Source organism: Sceloporus occidentalis, unplaced genomic scaffold, assembly GCF_023333645.1.
Source record: "Sceloporus occidentalis isolate IW3139 unplaced genomic scaffold, rSceOcc1.0.p SCAF_56, whole genome shotgun sequence".
Lineage (NCBI taxonomy): Eukaryota > Metazoa > Chordata > Lepidosauria > Squamata > Phrynosomatidae > Sceloporus > Sceloporus occidentalis.
This window is the reverse complement of record NW_028317036.1, coordinates 6163953-6187802: the sequence shown is the minus strand read 5'-3', so window position 1 is coordinate 6187802 and position 23850 is coordinate 6163953. Positions and strand designations below refer to the sequence as shown.

Genomic DNA, 23850 nt, shown 5'->3' with positions numbered 1-23850 from the left:
TTGGATGGCAAATTAAAATGTATAATTCATATTGGCTAGTAAGCGGTATAGCTTTAAATTGGTGCTTCTGTATGTTCTCTAAATTGAAGAATGAAACAGGCTACAGGAGAAGCATATATTGTTGCAAATACTTGTCCAATGTGGGCTTACAATGAGCTACATCAGCTGTAGCTTTGTTAAGACTCATGACTCTGGAGCCATTAAAAAAAAATCTCAGTACAATATGAACCGGCTCATTTCTTGTTCACTCAACCATATAACAAACAGGGAGGCAAGTTAGCAGAATACACAGTGTGGGGGAGAAAATACTGTGACGGTAATATAAGCGCAGTTTCATGGATAAATAGTAATGCACATTACAAACCCCTGAAAAATATATATTAAGGTTTTCACTTAAGAATGGGAAACACACATATCTAGATTGTAAGCTCAGTTTGCAGGGCTCTCCTTATCTTTTCTTCTTGTAAATCCAAATTATTTTGTACTGCTTACCTAAAGTACAGTTCTGCAAAATATGAGAAATGGATAAATAATAATAAGTTAAGAGCTATAATATGTATTCTCTTTTTGCAAATATACATATTTGTGCAGTATGTGTACTATGGAAAGAAAAAAAAATATTACTGCCATATTATAATCCTTTTGGTGCAAATTGTTAGGAAAATACATCTTTATAAGTGTTTTGCCTGGTACAATTAGGAGGTAACTTATAACCCTGGAAATACAGTTAAGAAATGACAAATTGAGGTGCAGTGTCTTATAGCAATTGTGTAGCAATAGGAATGGCAAAAAATGTTTTTGTGTGAAATATGTATTTAATGAAACATTCTTTTTGTGCGCAGATCTTCCAAGTTGCATACATAATAATTAAAGCAGCAAATTCACCACGGCCAGGTAACTGGATATTAGAACGTTCTCAGGATGGTGTTGAGTTCATGCCTTGGCAGTATTATGCAATCAGTGACTACGAGTGCTTGAGTCGATACAACGTGACACCAAGACTTGGGCCACCAACGTACAGAAGGGATGATGAAGTGATTTGCACGTCATTTTATTCAAGACTTGTACCACTGGAACATGGAGAGGTATAATTATTTCAAATTTTACTTTTCCACTGATTAAATAGTTGCAGACTGGTGTAGTATGTATTCATACCCATCACCATTATTCATGAAACCTTGCTTTTTTCAGATGCCTTCTCCAGAATCCTGGAACAGAAATCTGTGCTTCCATTGTCACACAGATAGACCATGTACAACCTTTTGCCCTCTGCTTGTATTAGTGAGAATGCTGTTGTGTTTCCTCATCTAATCTACAGACCAATGACATGACCAGCAAGGAAAATTTGTTGGAAATTGTTGTCTTTGATGATCTCTCCAGCCTTGCGGTCATTGTCTCCAGGGAGGAAAGATAGTGTTTCCATAGACAGAATTTAAAGAAACATATAGCTGTTTCATATTTTGTTACAAAGTCTTCAAACGTATTCTGTATCAAGCAGCCATACATCACCCACTGTCTGATAGTGAAGAGAGTTTGCGCGGTGTTTGGAGGTTTAGTAAAATTTGAAGAAGGTAGAAGACAAAGGCTTTTCGATAAATGTTAGTTTATTACTCTAAAATCCCATAAAATAAACAATGTAAACTATAGTGGCAATTTATGAGCAGAAATAACTACATACATTTATCCAATAATAAAAAAAAGATACAAAAACGTACAAAGGTACAAATCCATCCAAGAAACCAATGGGAAAAAAACAATGGGCAAAAGCACAAACTACCAAATATGAAAAATACAACACAGAGCATTGTGATTGCGGCCCTATGCAGGGGATCCTCACCTGTTATGCTGACTGGGGCTAAGTGGCATCCTCGGGTGGCGATTTGGCTGAGTAGTTAGTTATAATATTGTGTTATTTGTTTAATTAACAAACCTAGATTCACGTTTCACTGATTAATGGAAGACCCAGTGCAGATGATCCATCCCCAACTTTGTTGGAGTTTACTTCTGCGAGATACATCCGTCTTCGTTTGCAACGCATTAGAACTCTGAATGCCGACCTCATGACGCTTAACCATCTTGATCTCCGGGATGTAGATCTAATAGTAACTAGAAGGGTAAGTATTTGTACATAAAAATAGTTGTGGTTTGTAAATCCCAAAAAGTACATGTGATTTAAGAATAGGCAAAGGGTTTGAAAAACGCATGAAAGAGAGAGAGAGAATCTCTGTGGCTGAAAGAATATTTTTGTTGTTGTTAAATTATGGTCCAGCTCTGTTACTACTTAATAAAAATTCAATTTTTTTTTACTTCTTTCAGAATATGAGAAAATCTTTACCCAGAGGTTTCTGTCTTATAAACATGTGATGGCAGTCTGTTAGAGTTTTAAATCCCCAGGATTTTTAAGTGTTAAATATTAAAACTTATCTTTGTCGTGGCAAATCTGTTGATTTCCCAGTTTGAGATTTAGATTTAGACTTGAGTGTTTCATTGATTGATTATAGCATATTTAACAATTATATCCCTCTTTTGCCGCTGTTTCTCTTTCAGTATTTCTACTCTTTAAAAGATATTTCAGTTGGAGGGATGTGTATTTGCTATGGACATGCTCGCAGCTGCCCCTACGATCCAGTTACTTTGGTAAGTTTTGTTGTTAATTTTAAAATATTTTGTGTCCATAAAAATGTATTTCACAGGATCAAGCTGTATTTCACAGACTTTTTACATCTTCTATCTAGTTCCAGCTTCTAGTTAAGTTTAATTTAGGCAGTTCTGTTTATTTAGAATAATATATATTACAGATCACTGTGTGACAACTTTCTCATATTTTCTGCTACTCAGAGACTTCAGTGTCAATGCGAACGCAACACTTGTGGAGAAAGCTGTAATGAGTGTTGCCCTGGATACCACCAGAATCCATGGCGACCGGGCACTATTTCGGTTGGCAGCCAGTGCGAGAGTAAGTTTGGCCTTTCATCGCTTTTCCAGGCACTGAGAAAGTCTGAGGAAGAGAAATGTTATCTTTTAACACAATAAGAGCGTTAATATTTAATTTGATAGTTGTGTTAATGTCAAATACATATTAAAATGATTTAAAATTACCGTATTTGCTCAATTATAAGACGACCCTGATTATAAGACGACCCCCCAAATCTGAATATTAATTTAGGAAAAAAAGAAAAAGCCTGAATATAAGACGACCCTATAGGAAAAAAGTTTTACCAGTAAATGTTAATGCATCTAAACTATTTTTTTTAATAAAAGCTATGATTGAGAAAAATATTTTGGTTTTATTTCCTTCTATTTTCCAACCTACCCTCCAGTTATGCACATCTGCCCCAGAAATGCCTTATACCCCCTATATGCCACTGTGCCCCATGATATGCCTTTTAACCCTATATGCCACTGTGCCCCATGATATGCCTTTTGACCCCCTATGTGCCACTCTGCCTCCAGAAATGCCTTATACCCCTATATGCCACTCTGGCATTTAGAGGGTTAAAAGGCATATTATGGGGAAGAGTGGCATATAGGGAGGTTTAAGGCATTCAGGAGGCAGAGTGGCGTATAGAGGGTTAAAAAGGCATTTCTGGAGGCAGAGTGGCATTAAGGGGGTTAAAAGGCATTTCACAGAGCACTCATGTAGCCGGGGCAGTGTGTAGATCCCACGCACTGCATTTGCTCTGAAAAAAGCCTCGTCTTATAATCGAGCAAATATGGTACTTTATTTTAAGGTGATTTTGTGCCACATAATAGTATGAGTTATTTTGTAATTTGTCTGCTTAGTTACAGCTTACCTTTGAATTAATAAAGATGAAATTTTTGCCCTCCCCTTCTCTTCTCCCATTCTGGAGGGTTACGCCACACTTTCCAAGTAAAAGTCAAAATATATTTTTTTAAGGTCTATGCAAAAAAGTCAGTATTTGTTTGAAGTTGTCAGAGGAGAATAAAGGTATGATCACAAACTAATACTGTTCTGTTTTTAGAATGCAATTGCCATAACAAAGCAGAAGATTGTTACTTTGACCAAGATGTGGCAGATCGGAACATGAGTTTGAACATTCACGATCAGTACATTGGAGGAGGAGTGTGCATCAACTGTACTCAATTCACAGCCGGGCTTAATTGTGAGACCTGTATTGATGGCTACTACCGGCCACACAAGGTATGAAGATGTAAAGTAATCCTCAACTAGTTAAAGAAAGCCATGCTGACCCATACTTAATATCTAGGACAGTATTTGTCAAGAAACCCAATGTAATCTTAAAATAAATAAGGTCCTCATATATGTTTATCTATTAAACTATACTATGTATCTATCTATGTATCTATCTACTTATCTATGTTATTGAAAATACAGGTTTAGAATATTCAGAATATCTACTAAATATACGTTTTTGTCCTTAACAGGTGTCTCCCTACTCAGATGCCCCTTGTTATCCTTGTGAATGTGACACCTTTGGATCTATCAGTCCTGTTTGTATTGTGGATGATAATCATGCCAACATAAACCAAGGTGTGTGAATTTCCTATAAAACATTATTATTTCCCCTACTTTTTGAGTGCTGTCCCCTGCTCCCAAAGCCTTTGTTAATTGTTATGTTAAACTACCAGGCCTAATTAACGGCTCCATATATATAGAGTTTCAGACTGGTAAACGTTTAAGGGAAAGACATACAAAAATACTGTTTAAGTGTGCTAAACCGGTAATTGGTAAACCCTACAAATCAGAAAGTCTGTATATCTACCATGATCAACCCATGCTCCCCCCAAACAAAAAGACCCCCAGTACCCAAGGGCATAGGTATTAAACAGGCGGGTCAAAGATGCCACCTATCTTGAGCTGCATGTAACATTGCCAATGAATGATCTGTAATCTCATTTCCTTATTTGCTTGGGTTAAGTTTATATATTAAATGTATGTTAAAGGTGTCTTCCCGGGTCAGTGTCAATGCAAAGAAGGCTTCACAGGGACAAAATGTGACCAATGCGCGTTTGGATACAAGGAGTACCCAAACTGTGTGAAGTGTAATTGCAGTCTGGTAGGCAGCATACATGATGACCCTTGTGCTGAACAATGTATATGTAAGGTGAGTAATGCCATGTATGTGGCTGATAAGTTATAGATTATGTTTTGTTGTTTTGTTATTTAATTATAACATCACTAAAAGAAGAACAGCGCATAGACTGGTTAGTGTAAGGAGGTTGTGTATAAAGAAGTAACATAGAGCAAAGTAATAAATGTGCTGCAGTCACCGTAGCAACTGAGAATTTAATTTCTTAGTCATAGAAAAACACAGCAAATGGAGAGCTATAACTTGCCCTAGTCCTGTTCTAGGAGGAAGATTTAATCAGAGATGTCTGTAGAATATTTGACTACTGGGATGTACATAGCACACATGAGTACATTACACATTGATAGTGCCTAGCTTGACCTCAGTCTACACATACAGTGTATTTTATGGTTGGAGGCCATGAAGGCCTATAGTGTCCTTAATCAGCATCGGTGTTAGGACCGCCACTGTCTGTTAGCATGCGTGTCACGGTCATTATTTGTACTTTTCAGGAACATGTCGAAGGAGAGAACTGTGACCGCTGTAAGCCTGGGTTCTACAACCTGCAGGCACAAAACCCAGAAGGATGCACAGAATGCTTTTGCTTTGGTGTTTCTGGTGTCTGCGATGGACTCTTTTGGCATACTACTCAGGTGATTACAGATTTCTGTTAATTTTGCACCAAATTATGATAAGCACTATGCAGAATAATACATAATAATGACAAATAATAACAAGGTCGCAGAGGACCTCGCACTCTATCGTTTACAACATAAAGTATGTTCTGAATGTTATTGTTACCATCAAAAAGTGATTTGATTCTACTGCTACTGCAATACAACATTCCCGTCAAGTCACTGTGTAGTAGGAATGGACAACCATACCCACGAGCTTCTCCTGTGCTGGTGTTGTTTGATGCATAATTCATTTGGTGTTTGGGGGCGTCGTAGTGCATAGTTAACCAAGGGAATGGCAGCTTCCAAAAACATGTCGTGGTTTGATGAGAACTTCCTTTCTTAAAACTGTACTACAAAACAGTAATAGCGTTTTCAAGACTGTTAAGCAAATGGACAATAGCAGATGTGTTGTTTTTTCCAGCAACCTATCAGTGCATGTTGTTGTGTCACACAACCATTTCTAAGATCATTCAACAATACTAAGAATTTTTAATGGTGCACTTAACTACAACTGTTTTAGATTCAGTAGAGTAGTTGGAACAGCACCTTTAAACAATGGCAGATTATCCATTAGCCACACTTAGCATGTGACTAGGGGCCCCAAGATGTGGGCAAGTAAGAGTTGCACTCTACACATAACGCGGCCCTGCATTGGAATCTTGGTAGAGAGTGCGTGTCCATGTGCGTGCCTAGGGGCCCCTCAAAGTCATTTCCGTTAACCCATGTGTTAAAGAAGTAATATTTGTTTTGGATGGCAAGAGCTAAACTGGTGAGTGATATTATACAACTGGTGAGATAAATAAAACGTTATTTAAAGAGAATCAAACCTTATATTAGCTAGCGCTAGTATCGTGATGTGTCTTTAAATAATATCTAACTTAGCTTTGCAATTAAATCCTGTTTGTGTCTACAGAATCCACGTGTCATGCTTATCCAGGATTCATATTTATATAACCGTATGTATCTTTTTTCATGTTAAAGGTTTCCAATATTAATGGCTGGTACATAAGTGATTTACAAGGAACACGTATTCAACCCAATCAAGACCAGTTTGATGGCCCCCATCAAATAAGTATTAATCATACTGTAGCAAGAAATTCTTTGATATCTGCTTATTATTGGGAAGCTCCTTCAGCATATCTTGGAAATAAAGTAAGTTATTTTCACTTGTATTTCTGTGTCTGTGTATAAGGAAATTCTAGTAAAATACCATAACTATGTATTTTTATGCCATCTGCCGATATTGGGTCAATAAAGCCATTTGGAATCATTCATACATCAAGAAGGAGCATAGTTTAATACATAACCATAACGCTTTCAAACAATCTCAGTTGCAAGTTAGGATGGTGAGGTTTTTATGGTTTTATAAAAGACCATTCATCTCGGTACTGTAAGGTTGTAGCTAACGCAGGACATGTGTTTTACGTGCATATACATGGAAATAGAGCAGTGTAAGTTCTCATTAAAATACTACACAGGTGGTTTTTTATGTATTCATGTCGGACTGGTTAAAGGAATTAGGACTCTCTCCATTTTAAATATTTTTAATAAAAATGTTAGGGTGTTTGTGGAATCTTCACCCCATTACCCAGGCAGGTATACAGAGTTCTGTTTTAGATTAAAAACCATTGGATCTACATTTTTGAACTTACTCTCATCTTAGCCATTAGCCATACTTAAGTAACTGGCAGCCACCAACTGGACAGCAGAGCAACACAAAAAGGTTTCAATGGCGACATGCTTTATGTTTTTAAAATAGAATTAGAAAATTTGCTCATCACAGAAATCTTTGAATGCTGATGCATGGTTTTAATGTCACTTAGCCATTGACGGTGAGGCAGTCTGTCACCAGTGTAATAATAGAAAATTAATTTTTACCACTTAGTAGCCCCCCCCTTCATGTGCAATATTAAGGGATTGATTTAATAGAAGAGGGTGGTAGACAGGAGTAATGTGAGAACATTCTGCTTTATAGAAAGGGAATCTATCATTGCACAATTATTTTGGTTGAACAATGTTTTACAGACATCCTAATGGCTCCATACTCAAATTTACAGTCACATTTGGAACAACATGTATAGTTTTTGGTTTCAATGGATATTATCTGCATTTACTGTGTTTGTTTTTATTAAAACCAATATATCTTTTTTTAAATCCCAGCTAACATCCTTTGGCGGATACTTAAGGTACACAGCGTCTTATGATATTCCTGCGGACAGTGCAGACAGTGAAGTGATATCTGGCGTGGATGTCATTTTACAGGTAATACAATGTTTCATATATTCCACTAATGTCCAACATTTTTCCTCACAAATGATCTGGCCGCTTATACTCTTAATTATTAAAACACATAGATTTGCTGCATGATAGAGATGTCAGTGTATCCTCTGTCCACAACTAAATAGCAACAACGCCATCTATATATGAAGAGACAGCAGTGGAAATTCTGCATCCAAAAGTTAAAAAGCAGCACTTTCCGAATCATTCTTCTCTCCACAATGTAGCCACTTTTTAAAGCACGTAACACATTTATTAAAATGGGTTACCTTTATGTTTTAGTAGTTCCTCTACAATAACGTTCATGTTCTTGCAGGGTAATGGGCAGACTTTGGGATTAAAGGCCGACGGTGTCCTGCTGCAGCCTTATGAGGAGCATACAGCTGAGATAAAGCTCGTTCCTGAGAACTTCATAGACTTCTATTCAAGGAGACCAGTGGACAGGGATAGGCTCATGACTGTCCTCGCAAATGTAAACCACCTTCAAATTAGGGCTAGCTACAACCTTGCCAAGAATACAATCTCCAGGTAAAAAATAGTCTTTAAATACTTTTATGTAGATCACAAACATCCTGTGTTCCTCAAAATGCCCATGAACCTTCAACGACTTCCTTCTTATTACCTCTTTCCAGCTTAATTCATATGATAGTAGAATGCCCCCATATGCATTTGCTACATTGTGGCGGGGGGGGGGGGGTTGTCTGTTCATTGATTTTAATGGGAGTGCTTTCCTGCCACTGGCTGCTTTAGCCAGCCAATCAGTGGCATGACCATTGCACCATAGAGGAGGAGGAAGGCAGCTGCAGGGTTGCATCTTCTGCCTCATGTAAGTGCTTTATTTATTTTTGTTTTTGAAGAATACATATTAAAGTGCTTAAGTTTTCCATAACTGAACAACTACATATTTTTATCTCTCCATGGTGTTATTTTGTTGTAGTAAATGTGTCAATCTTATTACTGACGGATTTATTTAGCCTCTCTTATTATTTCACAGATTAAGCTCAGTCACCTTGGATATTGCACAACCAAATGTTATAGACCTCTTGCCAGCTGTTCAAGTGGAAAACTGTGAATGCCCTCCGGGTTACTCTGGTACATCTTGCGAGGTAACATAGCAGCTCTTACAAACATGATTTCTAGGCAATACTAATGTCGAGATGCATTCTTTCTTTATTTTGTTCTGTTTTTTTTTTTATTTTTTTTGCATGTCTCCATCCCTAAGCAGCCTTATACATAAAAAAAAATAAAAAGGCTTCATAGGAGGGAGAATGCATGGCTGTAAATGCGAGAGAGTAAGTGGAGATTGGTTAAAATAGGCAGAGGTGGGTGAAACAAGTCCTTGCTTTCCACACCACTCCTAAAACACATCGACACAGGCGAGTGCATGGTCAGTTCCATCGACCCAGTGGGAGTTGCAGCCAAGCCTCCATTTTATTTCTTTCCATTTTTGCCATTTAGTAATAAAGTATTTTCAAGAGGTTAAATACATTTACAGCATGCAGGTAGTAAAGGTGTATATATTATAACCAGAAATGACTATTTTCTAGTCTTGTCTCCCTGGTCATTATCGTGTGGGTGGAACCCTGTTTGGTGGCATCTGTGAACCCTGTGAATGCAACGGCCACGCGACTGAGTGTGACATCCATGGTGCATGTTATGTAAGTAATTTAACCGTCTACATCTACATGTACGAAAGAGAGAGAGACAGAGAGAATTTTTTTCTTTACTGACGTAGTTATTTATGGCCCTTAGGACTGTCAGCACAATACCACAGGACATCATTGTGATCAGTGCATGCCAGGCTATTATGGAAACCCTTACCATGGAACACCTAATGACTGCCAACCATGCGCCTGTCCTCTGCTGATCTCCACTAACAAGTGAGCCTTCATTTAAATGATTCATGCCAATGTACTCTCTTTACCAAGCCAAGTCTGAACTGTTTATTTACATTTTTGGATGTAATATTTTGTTGTATAGTTTTTTTTATTTGATTATCTTGTGACTTGAGATACCAATGTAAAGCAAACAAAATGAGTTCTGTTTTACGTTGTATGTTAAATTTCTTCTTATTCAGTTTCAGTCCAACATGTCACTTATCCATTGACGGTGAGGCAGTCTGTGACCAGTGTGCCCCTGGATACACCGGAACACGGTGTGAAAAGTAAGTCGTTATTTATCGTCTTTAATACACAATGAATAATATATAAGTATTGTGTAAAGGGGCACTTAGGACTTTATACAAATGTCAAGTTCAAACGGTTATGTACAGACAAACACATAGTAAATACATCGCATGGATTGCACAGCTGTACTCTGATTGGATTATTTGGAAATTGAGAATTTCCTGAGCAATACAATCCAGAATGGCTGTGTTTCATAACTTAAACATGCATATTTGAACTACATTTTATATAAGCGGAACCATTCTTTCAACTTCTTTATGGACTTACAGCATTGCAGAATTTACTTTACATTGTGGAATATGATGGTTTTAGTGAATTTAAATGTATGATAATAGCAGTGACTTGGTTGATTTCTTTTTTACTCTGTTATTAACTGTGTTTGAAAGAGTACGTTTTGTTAATACTAAATACTTCCTATGTTCTAGATGTGCAAATGGTTACTATGGCAGTCCCTCTGTTCCCGGAGGATCGTGCGTCCCTTGTGATTGCAATGGGAACATAGACCCTTTTGAGGTTGGCCATTGTAATGCAGTGACAGGAGAATGCCTCAAATGCACAGACAACACAGCGGGACGGCACTGTGAACGATGTGCCGATGGCTTCTATGGGGATGCAATCTTAGCGAAAAACTGCACTGGTAAGAAACATTTACATGCTACTTGGATCTTATTCTTTTAAATAATACAGCGCTCTAACCTTCGTTGCCATAACATTACCATTCTTTCCTAATTGAGGAATAGATGTATTTTTTAGTGGATTAAATGCAGAGGCATATATAGGGTATGGCAGCCATGGCACGTGCCATGGGCGCCATCTCAAGGGGGGCGCCGGTGAGCGGCTTTTAAATGCCGCTCACCGGCATTTTTTATTTATTTTTTGATGCGGAGGAGAGAGAGGGGCGCCTAGCAACCGCTCGGCGCCCCTCATTCTCCTACACGAGCCCTCTACCCCCATCCCGGTGCCGGCATTTCATGCAGAGCGCCGCAGTTGCTAGGCGCCCCTCTATCTCCTCCGCATCAGTGTTTAAAAGCCGCTCGCTGGTGCCCGCTGCTTCACTGCTGGGCGCCGAAATATGACGTCATATTACGGCGCTCAGCAGTGAAGCAGCGGGCACCAGCGAGCGGTGCAGGAAGACAGCAACATCGTGCTCCCGTCGCTGGACTTCAAGGTGAGAGAGAGGAGAGAGGATAGAGGAGAGAGGGGAGAGGGGAGAGGTTACAAAGTGATAAGGAAGGAAGGGAGGGGGTTAAAAAGTGATGAGGGAGGGAGGGAGTTAAAAAGTGATAAGGAAGGGAGGGGGTTAAAAAGTGATAAGGAAGGGAGGGAGGGAGGCAGGGAGGGGGTTAAAAAGTGATAAGGGAGGGGGTTAAAAAGTGAAAAGGGAGGGAGGGAGGGAGTTAAAAAGTGATAAGGAAGGGAGGGGGTTAAAAAGTGATAAGGGAGGGAGGGAGGGAGTTAAAAAGTGATAAGGAAGGGAGGGGGTTAAAAAGTGATAAGGAAGGGAGGGGGTTAAAAAGTGATAAGGGAGGGAGGCAGGGAGGGGGTTAAAAAGTGATAAGGGAGGGAGGGAGTTAAAAAGTGATAAGGGAGGGAGGGAGTTAAAAAGTGATAAGGAAGGGAGGGAGTTAAAAAGTGATAAGGAAGGGAGGGAGGGAGTTAAAAAGTGATAAGGAAGGAAGGGAGGGGGTGGGTTAAAAAGTGATAGGGAAGGAAGGGAGGGGGTGGGTTAAAAAGTGATGAGGGAGGGGGTTAAAAAGTGATAAGGGAGGGGGGGTAGATATAAGTAAAGAGTGTGCATTAATGTGTGGATGCATTGAGTGAATGAGAGAGAGCATGAGTTAATGTGTGGATGAGTTGTCTGAATGAGGGCAAGCATGAGTTAATATGTGAATGTATTGTCTGAATGAGGGAGAGCATGAGTTAATGTGTGGATGCATTGAGTGAATGAGGGCGAGCATGAGTTAATGTGTGGATGAGTTCTCTGAATTAAAGTGTGAATTAGTGAGTGACTGTAAAAGTGTTTGTGTATCATAGATGTATAATTGTGGAAGGGCAAAGATGGCACTAGCAGGAGGTTTGAGCCTTGGGGACCGAGATGGCACAGGCAGGGTGTATATGGGACAAAGATGGCACTGGCCGGACTTTTTGGGGACAAAGTTGACTTGTGGTGGGCTATTTGGGGACAAAGATGGCAAATCTTATGTGTGTAATCTGGGTGCTGGCCAGGTTCTATGTCGGCAGTGTGGACGCCAGGGCTGGCTTTGCGGTGTGCAACCTGTGATCTATGCCTGTAATTTAGGGGGTTTTAAATATACCTTTAATGCCGTGTTTTTATGTGAATTCCAATTGATCTTTACCTGCAAAGCTGGTTTTTTGTGTTATTCTGTAGATCCATATCTGCTATGCTATGTTTCCATACATTATTTATGTGTACCTGCAAATACAGGGTTAATATGTCTTATTCAGTTGATCTATACCTGCGATGCTACGTTTCATATATTATTATTGTATACCTGCAAATACAGGACTTGTATGTCTGATTCTGTTTATTTGATATATACCTTCAGTGCTGAGATCACAAGTGAATTTCAATTGATCTGGGTTTGCGTGTTGATCTATACCCGCTATCGGCAGCAGGGACTAATATATATATATATATATCTATATATATATATATATATATATATATCTATATATATATATATAGGCAGCAGGGGCTAGTAAATGGGTTTTTATTTGGACAGGGGCGCAATTTCAGTGCTTGCCATAGGCGCTATTTTCAGTAGATACGCCTCTGATTAAATGTCTTCTCTGATAGATCAGTGATATGCCGGTAAAACTTTCTAAACAACCTGACGCTGAGAGGCTTGTGTGTAATAACCATCTGTTGTTTTTTTTTAATTTTGCACCAGAATCGGTCATTCTCAATAACCTCCCGAATAGCTGTTAGGCAAAATGTATGTGCTCACCAGCTGTGTTGCCCGGATTGTTAAAAACGGCTATTGTACTTCGTGTATTTCATGTAAATGTAATACCATGAGATATTACTTCGGGCCTTTTATTTCTTTTTTTAAATAGTAAAAAATGATCCCACGCATACAGTACTGATTGTTTTAGTATGTCCCGTCCTGAGCAAACCAATATCTAATTTATTTTATGGGTACATCAAAAATATAAAAGTAATGCTTTAGCAAATATGATTTTGGAGTGTGAAAATCTCTTGTTCCTGAATGGGTTAAAAACGTCACACAAACCCCAAATAAATATTTATAAATCTATTAAATGTTTTTTTTTTTTTTTTAAATATAAATACTGCACCAACATATAACAATGTTCGAGGGGGATACCTGTGGCATTTGCGCTTCACTTTTTTCTCTCCAAATCAATTTATTCTGTCAAAATAGGTTTTCAGCTGCTGTATCAGCTTCTAGCTTTTCGTTTGTGCCTTTGCGTTAGCCAGATAGCCCCGCCCACTCGATTGTGAATGGCTGATTCCATGCATATATTAACTCCCGTTTGACTTGACTGTGCAGCCGAGCAAATACTTTAGAAGTATAGCTAAGATAAACATAAAAATGCAAAGTAATCATACTAATAAATTAAGTACCCATAGGAGATTTTAATATGACAAAACAAAAAAAGTTTAAGCACTCGCCATAACTTAAGTACGGCAGCATTTCACGTGTCATAAATACCGCTGCGGTTTACTGTATATATTGTGTTGGTGGGTATGAGCCCCTGATTCAGGACGGAGTCACCTTCTTTGTAGTAAGGAGGCAGTATTCTCCCGTGGGCCCACCAACACAGATCCGGTTAAGAAAACGGGCAGTCTCCGTTGGTGTCACAAATGTGGCGTTTACTTGACTAGATTTTTCTTTTTTGTGCCTTTTATTTCTTAGACATGGGCCTCTAAGCTGGCACATTTCCCGTTGATTAATCCGTATAGCTGTATGCACGTTATGTCTTCGGATAGTTGAATGAAGGCATCTAGTTTATTGTGGAATTTCCCTTCTTTTTTCCCTTAAACATCTGCTGTTTTTTTTTTTCTGGCAGACTAAGCTTTTGAATGCAAACAAATGCATTATTCACTATGTATCATATTTATTTTTTTAAATGTGTATATTTGCTAATTTAAAAAAGTTGACCATTATTTACGTCTATTTTTTTCCTTTTCTTTTTTTAAGCTTGCCAATGCCATCCTGAAAGCTCTGTTTCAGGCATTTGTCACCACGAGACTGGCATATGTGAATGTAAACCAAATGTGTTTGGAAAAAGATGTGATCAGTGCGTGGTAAGAAACAATAAAACCGGTTATTCTTAAAGTGCATGTATAATGTAAAAAGAATAAGATCAGGGCAATTAAATATAGTTGATTTTATAACAGATACAAAGATAGATAACATAACAGTATTCTCCTGTGGACTCACCAACACGGATCCGGTTAAGCAAACGGCACTTCTATAGGGCCATTAACACGCACTCTAGGAATTAAATACATTTTCATGGAAAGTGAGTGACTTTATGGTTTATTCCCACAGCATGGATTCTACGGTTTGACGTCTGGCATTGGATGTCTCCCCTGTGATTGTAACGAGTCAGGCTCCGTTTCAGATGCGTGTAATGATGCCGGGCAGTGCACCTGCGTACCTGGAGTAGCTGGACTCAAGTGTGATGTTTGTGCCCATGGATTTTATGCAAACCAGGATGGCGGCTGCACTCGTAGGTTTTGCACAGTGTTGATTAGTTATGTTTTGGAGCTGATGCATAGCTATATTCAATTCTATGATTGCATGCCCCCCAGCTGTCCCGATTCAGGCGGGACAGTCCCGATTTGGGGTCTCTGTCCCGGGAAGCCAGCGGCCGGAGGGGGCTTTCAATCCTGTTCGCAGCCGCTCAGCGGCTGTTTTCAATGTTGGCCGGCAGATCAACATTGAAAACAGCCGCTGAGCGGCTGCAAACGGGATTGAAAGCCTTTTCCGGCCGCCGGCGTCTAATGAAAATAAAGGGGCTGACTTGCACCCACCCCACCTTTTAAAACGTGGGACGAAGTACTGAGGCACGGCCATTGGGTGGCGCGGTGCGTGCACGCCAGACACCAGGAAGCAGTGGTAAGTCGGGGGGGGCTTAGTGTTATTAGGGGAGCATAAGGCTTTTCTGGAGGCAGAGTGCCCCATAAAAATGTCTGTTAACCCCCTTTATGCCACTCTGCCTGCAGAAATACCTTTAACCCCCTATATGCCACTCTGCCTCCAGAAATGCCTTTTAACCCCCTATATGCCACTCTGCCTCCAGAGTGGCTTATAGGGGTATAAGGCATTTCTGGAGGCAGTGTGGCATATAGGGGGTATAAGGCATTTCTGGAGGCAGAGTGCCATATAGGGGGTATAAGGCATTTCTGGAGGCAGAGTGCCATATAGGGGGGTATAAGGCATATAGGGGGGGTATAAGACATATCATAGGGCAGAGCAGCATATAGGAGGGTATAAGGCATATCAGGAAGGCAGAATGTCATATAGAGGGTATAAGGCATTTCTGGAGGCAGAGTGCCATATAGGGGGGTATAAGGCATATAGGGGGTTAAAAGGCATATCATGGGGCAGAGCGGCATATAGGAGGGTATAAGGCATATCAGGAAGGCAGAGTGTCATATAGGGGGTATAATGCATTTCTGGGGGCAGCTGTGCATAACTGGGGGGGTTGGCAAATAAAAGGAAATTTCTTAATAAATATGAAACAATTGTTTACATGAATTAACAAAGAAATAAAAGTTTCTTACAAGAATATCGTGAAGAATAATGTCATCAATTTTTGCAGTATCAAATGTTTTGATTCCAAAAATCAATGGAGGGAGGATAACATTAGCCTTTTTTAATTTAAAAAAAAAAATTCTGCTGCTGTGCACTACTCTTCCAATGATGCTCAGCCAGCCTTATGGTGGACACCTGGCTGGATGGCTGAGAATCATAGGAATTGTAGTTCACAGCTAGCATCTGCAGCTTTACTGTTGCTGCACTTCCCATGACGCTCAGCCAGCATCATGGAAGTAGTATGTCTGGCTGAACCTTATGGGAATTCAATTCAATGTGTTGGTTATTTTTAATATGCAAGACTGTGCTGACAAAAATAAAGTGTGTTTTAAGTGGTGATGCAATTGCTTGTATCGGAGAGGTTTTTTTTTTAAAAAAAAGTGTCCCCCTTTCACATTTTGCAATTTTCCAACATTGTTGTGTTACGTTTTCCTTCCCAGCTTGTGACTGTGCACACACCCAGAATAACTGTGATCCTGAGTCTGGAGAGTGCATCTGCCCTCCTCATACGCATGGACCCAAGTGTGAATTCTGTGACACCAACTACTGGGGTCATGATCCAGAACTTGGATGTCTGGTAAGAGACCTCTAGAATTATCAAAGCCTGTGCCGGATAACCATGTGACCAACAACCTAGTTGGTCTGGCGGGGATATCTGCCAACAGGATCATATTAATGCTGCAAATGTCAAGATGTCATGTATTTGTCTGATTTCAGGAATGTAACTGTAGCAAAGATGGGTCCAACAGCCTCCAGTGTGACCTTTCAACTGGCCAGTGCCATTGCAGAAAGGAATTTGGTGGACAGACCTGCAGCGCCTGCCTGTTTGGATATAGGAAATATCCCGAGTGCGTTTCTTGTGACTGTGATCCCGAAGGCACGCAGTCTGCATGGTGTGATGATGAACGGAAGGTGTGCAGCTGCGTGGAAGAGACCGGCCAATGTGCTTGTAAGGTAAATAAACCCTGTTCTCTGTATTACTCCAACACGTGTTTTATAACGTAACTTGATAAAAAAAATATAACATGGTATAATACATTGTATAGCTTCAAACATCCTTGGGAAAACAATGTTCTGTGTAAAACCAATGCATTTTTTCTGCGTGCAGTTTGTCGCATACTGTACATTATTTTGCAGTTTTTAGTAACAAAACCAGACTCCTTCTCCCCTGTCTGTACCGAGAGCACATGTCCTGCAGCCTGCACTGCTCCCATTGAAGCCAATTCAGCCTAGAATCCATTGAATTTTTGTATTAAACATTAGAGAAAATGTTAGCCCTTAAAGTAGGCTTTTGAATGTTTTTTTGGCCTCCACAAGATTTAGCCACTGTTTTTTGGAATAGATTGTGATTCAACCAAATTCAATCAATCACATTGGGAATGTGTATTTTAAGGTACAATGGGCCATTTTTGTCAAATAACTCTCTGGTTGCATTAGCAAACTTTTATTTTGACATAGATACCGTAGAATCCACAGTGCAAAGGCGCACAGATGATTTATGATTAATTATCTGTTATGCTATTCATGAATGCAACTCCACTGACAGTATGATAAGGAATCGAGGTGATTGTCTAGTATTTTGGGCTTAAGTAACAGAGCTAGAACACATTATACAAATGGCTAATCTGCAAAATGTGTAAAATGATGTGTACTTTTGTCCTTTTAAAAACATGATTTTATTCACCTGCTTTGTTACAGGACAATGTGGTTGGAAGTTATTGCAACGAGTGTAAGGCTGGCACTTTTGCTCTTCATGCTGAGAATCCACTGGGCTGTTCCCTCTGTTTCTGTTCTGGAGTATCCCAGCTTTGTGCCGAAATGGAAGGCTATGTCCGCATACCTGTAAGTCACTGATATTTGTATTTATTGTCCTGTATCCCATTACCAAGTATACATTATATTCTAATTTAAAGTTTTAAAATTAGCATTGCTGTCAAAGGTAAAGGAGTTCTCTGCATATGATCCAATACAAATGTAATCTTTTACAGGCAAAATACAAAACAAAAAAGATCAGTTCTTGTTTTTTTTGATGCAGTGCTATATGTAATGTTTTTAAATATTTGTATTTAGATTTCCTTGGTCCCGGATAATTCTCTGCTCAGCGTGGTTTCTCCAAGTAACCTCCAGGGAACTACAGACGGGGTATTCTCAGAGGCGGTTGACATTTTATTGGACGCAACAGTGGTGCAGCAACGTCTGAATTCGGAAAAATTCTACTGGCGATTACCACAACAGTTTTTAGATAATAAGGTAAGAACAGTAGTTAATATTTAACTTGATACGTGTAAAATGGTCATATTAATGTGATATCTGTGGCCTTGCCTTGATGGCGGGTGGGGCTAGTCACATATAGAGGCGGGGTTGGTCTTGTATAGGGGCCTGCTAGAAGGGAAGTCAAAGCAAAGTGGGTAGGAGAAAACAGGAAGTGGGTGGAGATTGGATATAGCCAAGTCCCGCCCCCTGCCAAGCAAAAATAAAGACTGGAAGACCCGAGGAAGCGGGGCTTTACCCGGAGAATCCTGGTCAACCCAGAGAATTCCAAGATATGAATATAACATAAAAATTTATTGTTGAGCCGTAAAGGTCTAATGTTTGCGGTTGCATTAACAGTCATTCTTTTTATTTTGTCTGGCAATGTAAACCATGTTTTACACTTTTATCTTCTATTTATCTGGCCACAGATTTTGGCCTACGGTGGAATGCTGTCATATGTCATTACTTATTATGCTCTGGGAGATTCTGGTTCCTCTGATTTTGAGCCCCAGATTTTAATGAAAGGTGGGAGCGCCAGCAAACTGATTATATCTATGTACACCCCTGCTCCTGGAAACGCGGTGAGAACGGAGATTCAAGCCAGCATGACAGAGGTAAGTACTGTATATAAGTAATAGCCTGGCTTCTCAGCAGCTGCTCAGGTTCTCCACAGTTAAAACCAACTGGGCAAAGTAGAACTGAGCCACCTCAAACCAACATATGTATTGCTTAGTAACCAACTCATAATGCTGCTAAGGATTAAGGATCTTAGTTGGATGTTCAGTGCCCAGGTACAGACTTTTGGAACATTGTCTCTGATACTTTAGACATTATTATTCTAAAGAGTAGGACTTGCAAAATGTGAGCAATCCAATGGTCTATGCTGTGATCACAAAACTTATCTGGAACTGTGTTGTTATTTAATCCAATGTAATGGTTACCATTTAACTTTACTGAATGTTTCCTTTATTTGTTTGTCATTTGCAGAATAACTGGAGGTATTTTGATTCTGAGCAGACTGTAACAAGATCAGATTTCATGTATGTTTTAAACAACATTGATTACATTCTAATCAAAGCATCGTATGGATATGGATTACAACAAAGCAGGTAAAGATTTAGTAAATTATGTACATAAATCACAGTCTCGTTATACTTATGTGCTTGTAAAACATCAGGTCATCAGTTAATGTGTTCATTCTGTGTTAAATTCCTATTATTTTCCTCTTTTTTTGAACATTCCTAGGATCTCTAATATATCAATGGAGATTGCGGTGGAGGCATCAGACATGCATTCTGGCCGAGAAGCTGCTCATCTCATTGAGGTCTGCGAGTGCCCCCTTGGTTATAGAGGACTTTCATGTCAGGTAAATTGCATTTCCAAAAAGTAGAATTTTATTCTGCCGTTTCAAAAACAATGGATTTACCCTTTTTCACGCCATATTTTTCTTTCTTTAGGAGTGTGCACCTGGATACTATAGAGAGAAGCTCTCAGAAATCAGTATCTTAGGGTTACGTTTCCAAAACCCTCCCTGTGTCCCCTGTCAGTGCAGCAATCACAGCGAGATCTGTGATCCGGATACTGGCAGATGCATGGTATGTAACATTATACAGGATCTCAAAGCAGCCAGATATATTACATTTCAGTCTCTTTTATGATAATGCATTCTACATTGTAATTACATTAATAACTAACATTAAAATAAATAGGGTGAAAACTTGTCAATTTTAGGGTCCTTGAGAGATAATATATTTTCAGTATTTACATCGTATTTATATATTATTTCATATCTTAATATTGCCTCACATTGAAGGGGTCAGTCAACATTTACAATTGAAACAATCTTAAGTAAATATTTTCATTTATTCAAGTCTTACCTATGTTATATGTAAGTAAAATCAGGGGTATTTTGTATGATTCTGAATGTATGTGCAAAACTGTAACTCTAGACCATCTAGATAATATTTCTCCATTTGTGGTTATGTCTGTTTGAGCATTTAAATATTAGTTTATATGATAGTAGATCAAGCCAGATGACTAAGGTGAATGTTATTGCATGTAATACCCACTGGCGTTGTACAATTTTATTCTACGACTCCCCCACCAGAGAGTTGGTTAATATTTTAATAATTTGCAATAATTTACTGTATAATCCTAATTTCCCATTCAATAAAAATAGATACAGCCATTAGTGGGCCAACATGTTAATAAAATACCATAACTTTTCAAAATCCCATAGGACCCTTCTTTGGAGGTCCTTTCTTCTTTTGGATACTAAAAGACAACACAAACTTTAGATTTAACTCTCTTTCCTTCGGGAACAGCTAATATTTAGCTATGCTCACATGTCTAACACAGCATAGTGAACAAAATAAAAAAGAACAAAAATTCAATCTCCAAGTGCAAAAAAAGTGTCTTTCATAAAAACATATGCCTTATAGCAATAGATAACATGCATCGACCAGTCTAAAAACCATACTGTCAGATTTCACCAATTTCCCTGATCATTACCTGAAAGTGGGTACATTGTTAAAGAACCTCCTTGCTGCAGTATTAAGTGAAGGATTAGCGTATTACCAGTTATAGGCAATGCTGATTGTTGGTTTGCTGTCATGTTGCAGGACTGCCAAGATAATACAGCTGGTGACCACTGCCATCTATGTGCTCCTGGCTACTATGGGAAAGTAACTGGGTCAGTTGCAGATTGCTCATTGTGTGCTTGTCCCAAGGGCAACAGCCAGAGGTAATTTTACATCTAAACACCTATTTTATGTTGAAATGTGTGTACAGTCGTCTTCCTTGTCTGCCATTACTCCACAAATCAGATATTTATGTTTTAATATTGCTTTTTTAGAATCTTTTCTGATGGGGTCAGTTTCTAGTCCTCTTAGCATTAATGCTGGAATCAACATGATTTGGTATCATAAACCGCAATTATATTGTTGAGAAAAAACCATAAGAAGGCATCTTGAAGCATCTGCAAATGAGCCAAAAATATATGGTTAACATCAATGTCCTACTTAGATGCTTTCGTGAAAATGGGGTACTAAGTTGTACAGTGGAATGCTTTTAATATGTAATGAAGGTATTTTCTCTCAAACGAAATCTCTAGTATGTCAGTATTTTTATGTAAAATTAACACTCCAGTATACTAGTTCAAGTGTCTGAATGACTACCTTTACGGTGGTATAGATCTGTCTGACCACTCCACCTCTGCATATAGAAAGATGATGTCTGCGTATGACACCATATTCTGGCACTAAATATTCAGTTGCACACGGAAGCATGTCGGAGAAGTTCAGACTTCTTCCTTCTCCCAAAATAGTGTGCTGTGTTGACTAGATTGATCTCTTAAACCTCCTAGCTGGGGCTCAATAGGCTGGCATTCTTCTGAGGTCTCCTGTCCTTGGAAGCTGACTAGGGTAATATAGCTCTGATTACATGCTGTATTAGCAAATTAGAGAAATTAAGTATAAAAATGTAAATGTAGAGAAATAAAATCTGCTCTATTATAATTGTTAAACATTTTAAACTCCCTTTTCCTGTTTATGATCCTAGTTTTAGCCCCACGTGCGTCCTAGAAGGTATTAATGATTTCCGTTGTGATGCCTGTCTACCTGGATATGAAGGGCGATACTGTGAAAGGTAAGGACGATATGTGCTATTGAATTATTGGAAGGAATCCAGCGTAAACAAAGTGAGTTTTAAAAGAGAGTATTACAGTCAGTTTTTACTCATAGTTAAAAGTGATATCTTTTTTGGGGGGGGGCGAACATTGAAAACAACAAAGAAGACATACTTTTCTGTGTTGGCCCAATAGCTTATATCATCTTCTGCAAAGGCCCCGTCTTCTTTTGGACCAACACCATATCAATGTTCCTAAAGTTTGGGGCGAGCACTAAACTCAATGGCTCCTGTATTATTATTATTATTATTATCTTTTATTTATATAGCGCCAACAGTTTACGCAGCGCTTAATACAATACATAAATTCAAGGGATATGACAAGACAAGAATTGACAGACTAAGACAAACCGATACATTTGGTGGAGAGAGCCCTGCTCGCAAGCTTACAATAAATGCTATTATCACCGAAGCCTATGAAACAAGCCAGGTTGTCGGTGTTAGCCAAGCTGTTGGGCTTCACAGAAACACTGGAAAAGTTGGACCAGTTCAGTTATTTAAAAGACTCTGAAATAAGAACTTGACATTTTCTTTAGCAATAGCTACTTATGATGCAAAGGCGTTATGGTGCAAACATAAAGTATTTAATAATGTATTCTGTATATGTTTTGTAACATGTAGGTGTTCTCTTGGCTACTATGGAAATCCAAATGAGCCTGATGGCTTCTGCCAGAAATGTGACTGCAACCCAAGCGGCTCATTGAATAATGAATGTGATCGGCTAACCGGCCAGTGCATTTGCAAAAAAGGAGTAACTGGCCGTCTTTGTGATACTTGTGAATTAAGGCACATTCTTTTGGAAGAAGAATGTATATGTAAGTAACACACATCAGTACACTCTATACTGTGCAGATAACCTAGCTATTTTGTTAGTGGAAGAAAGGGACCTTTGACATAGGTATATAGAGTTGGGTGCACGGGGAATGACGCTGTGATAAGAGCAACTTATAAGTCAAAAGAGCCAGATCACACACACACACACATAGTCGAAAAAGTTTAATAATGCAAGGAAAGTGATGGATCAGAGGCACGAACAGGTACATTTCGGTACAATGGCCAATCTAAGCCAAAAATTAGGCGGTCACCCTTGCCACTAGTGGTGCACCTAATAAATCACACTTCATGTGACCCAAACATAATAAGATATGACACCGTTGAATATGTTTTATTTCATATTATAGTTGGATACAGGTAAAGAGTGTCCACGTTATTTAATGCTGTTTAACGATTCCTTCGCCAACTCTTACTAGATGCTTCATGCTCATTGTGTGGGATAACGTTATTAATGTGAGACGTTCAGGGAAACTTACCCGAGCCTGAAACGGTAAAGTAAAGGGTTTTTCAGAACCTGTTGAGTCTATTATTGTAGGATCCATGCAACACTTCTTAATAGATATATCTTAACACCACTTCTTCAGTGCACCTTAATAAAATGATCTAATACTACTGGGGTATAAAGTACTTAAGCGGTTACCTGCCTGTCCATGGCTTTGACCATTTATTTATTCTTTTATTTCCAGCTTGTGATGATGATTGCACAGGAACCTTACTTGATGATTTGGATAGTATGCACCAGGCCATCTTCTCTTTTAATATGACCGATATTGGTAGACCACCTCATCAAACTCTATTCAACTTGGAAAATGTGACAAAGCACTTTAAGGTATCTTACTCAAAAAGTATAATACATATTTCAACCAGTGGTATTTGATTAGGTATTTATCTATCTGTCCCTTGCTTTCATCCTGTTTCATCCATCCATCTGTAATAAAGACTTGTAAGACTCTTTGTAAGAGTGGTAGATAAGTGGAACAGCCTCCCAGAAGAAATGGTAGATATATGTAGAATGTGGGTCTAGTTTAATTTTAATCAACAACAAATGAAATATTATAACATAGGCAGCTTTGTGAATAAG

The 23850-nt window shown here is 38.9% G+C and overlaps 1 protein-coding gene across 1 annotated transcript in view; it reads left to right on the top strand.

Moving 5' to 3' along the window:
* LOC149287867 (laminin subunit alpha-1-like) overlaps positions 1-23850 on the top strand; it is a 59727-nt gene that overhangs the window by 6577 nt on the left and 29300 nt on the right. Inside the window, exons 4-33 of the mRNA XM_089492455.1 lie at positions 843-1085; positions 1935-2114; positions 2548-2637; positions 2839-2956; positions 3984-4162; positions 4408-4513; positions 4927-5087; positions 5564-5704; positions 6710-6880; positions 7889-7990; positions 8322-8533; positions 9000-9111; positions 9553-9663; positions 9758-9885; positions 10083-10169; positions 10617-10828; positions 14376-14482; positions 14730-14910; positions 16439-16575; positions 16716-16952; positions 17697-17840; positions 18069-18248; positions 18680-18865; positions 19239-19360; positions 19497-19617; positions 19709-19846; positions 20873-20994; positions 21810-21896; positions 22557-22750; positions 23456-23598. Coding sequence (XP_089348581.1) covers positions 843-1085; positions 1935-2114; positions 2548-2637; positions 2839-2956; positions 3984-4162; positions 4408-4513; positions 4927-5087; positions 5564-5704; positions 6710-6880; positions 7889-7990; positions 8322-8533; positions 9000-9111; positions 9553-9663; positions 9758-9885; positions 10083-10169; positions 10617-10828; positions 14376-14482; positions 14730-14910; positions 16439-16575; positions 16716-16952; positions 17697-17840; positions 18069-18248; positions 18680-18865; positions 19239-19360; positions 19497-19617; positions 19709-19846; positions 20873-20994; positions 21810-21896; positions 22557-22750; positions 23456-23598 — 4452 coding nt within the window. The remainder of the gene's footprint in view (positions 1-842; positions 1086-1934; positions 2115-2547; positions 2638-2838; positions 2957-3983; positions 4163-4407; positions 4514-4926; positions 5088-5563; positions 5705-6709; positions 6881-7888; positions 7991-8321; positions 8534-8999; positions 9112-9552; positions 9664-9757; positions 9886-10082; positions 10170-10616; positions 10829-14375; positions 14483-14729; positions 14911-16438; positions 16576-16715; positions 16953-17696; positions 17841-18068; positions 18249-18679; positions 18866-19238; positions 19361-19496; positions 19618-19708; positions 19847-20872; positions 20995-21809; positions 21897-22556; positions 22751-23455; positions 23599-23850) is intronic.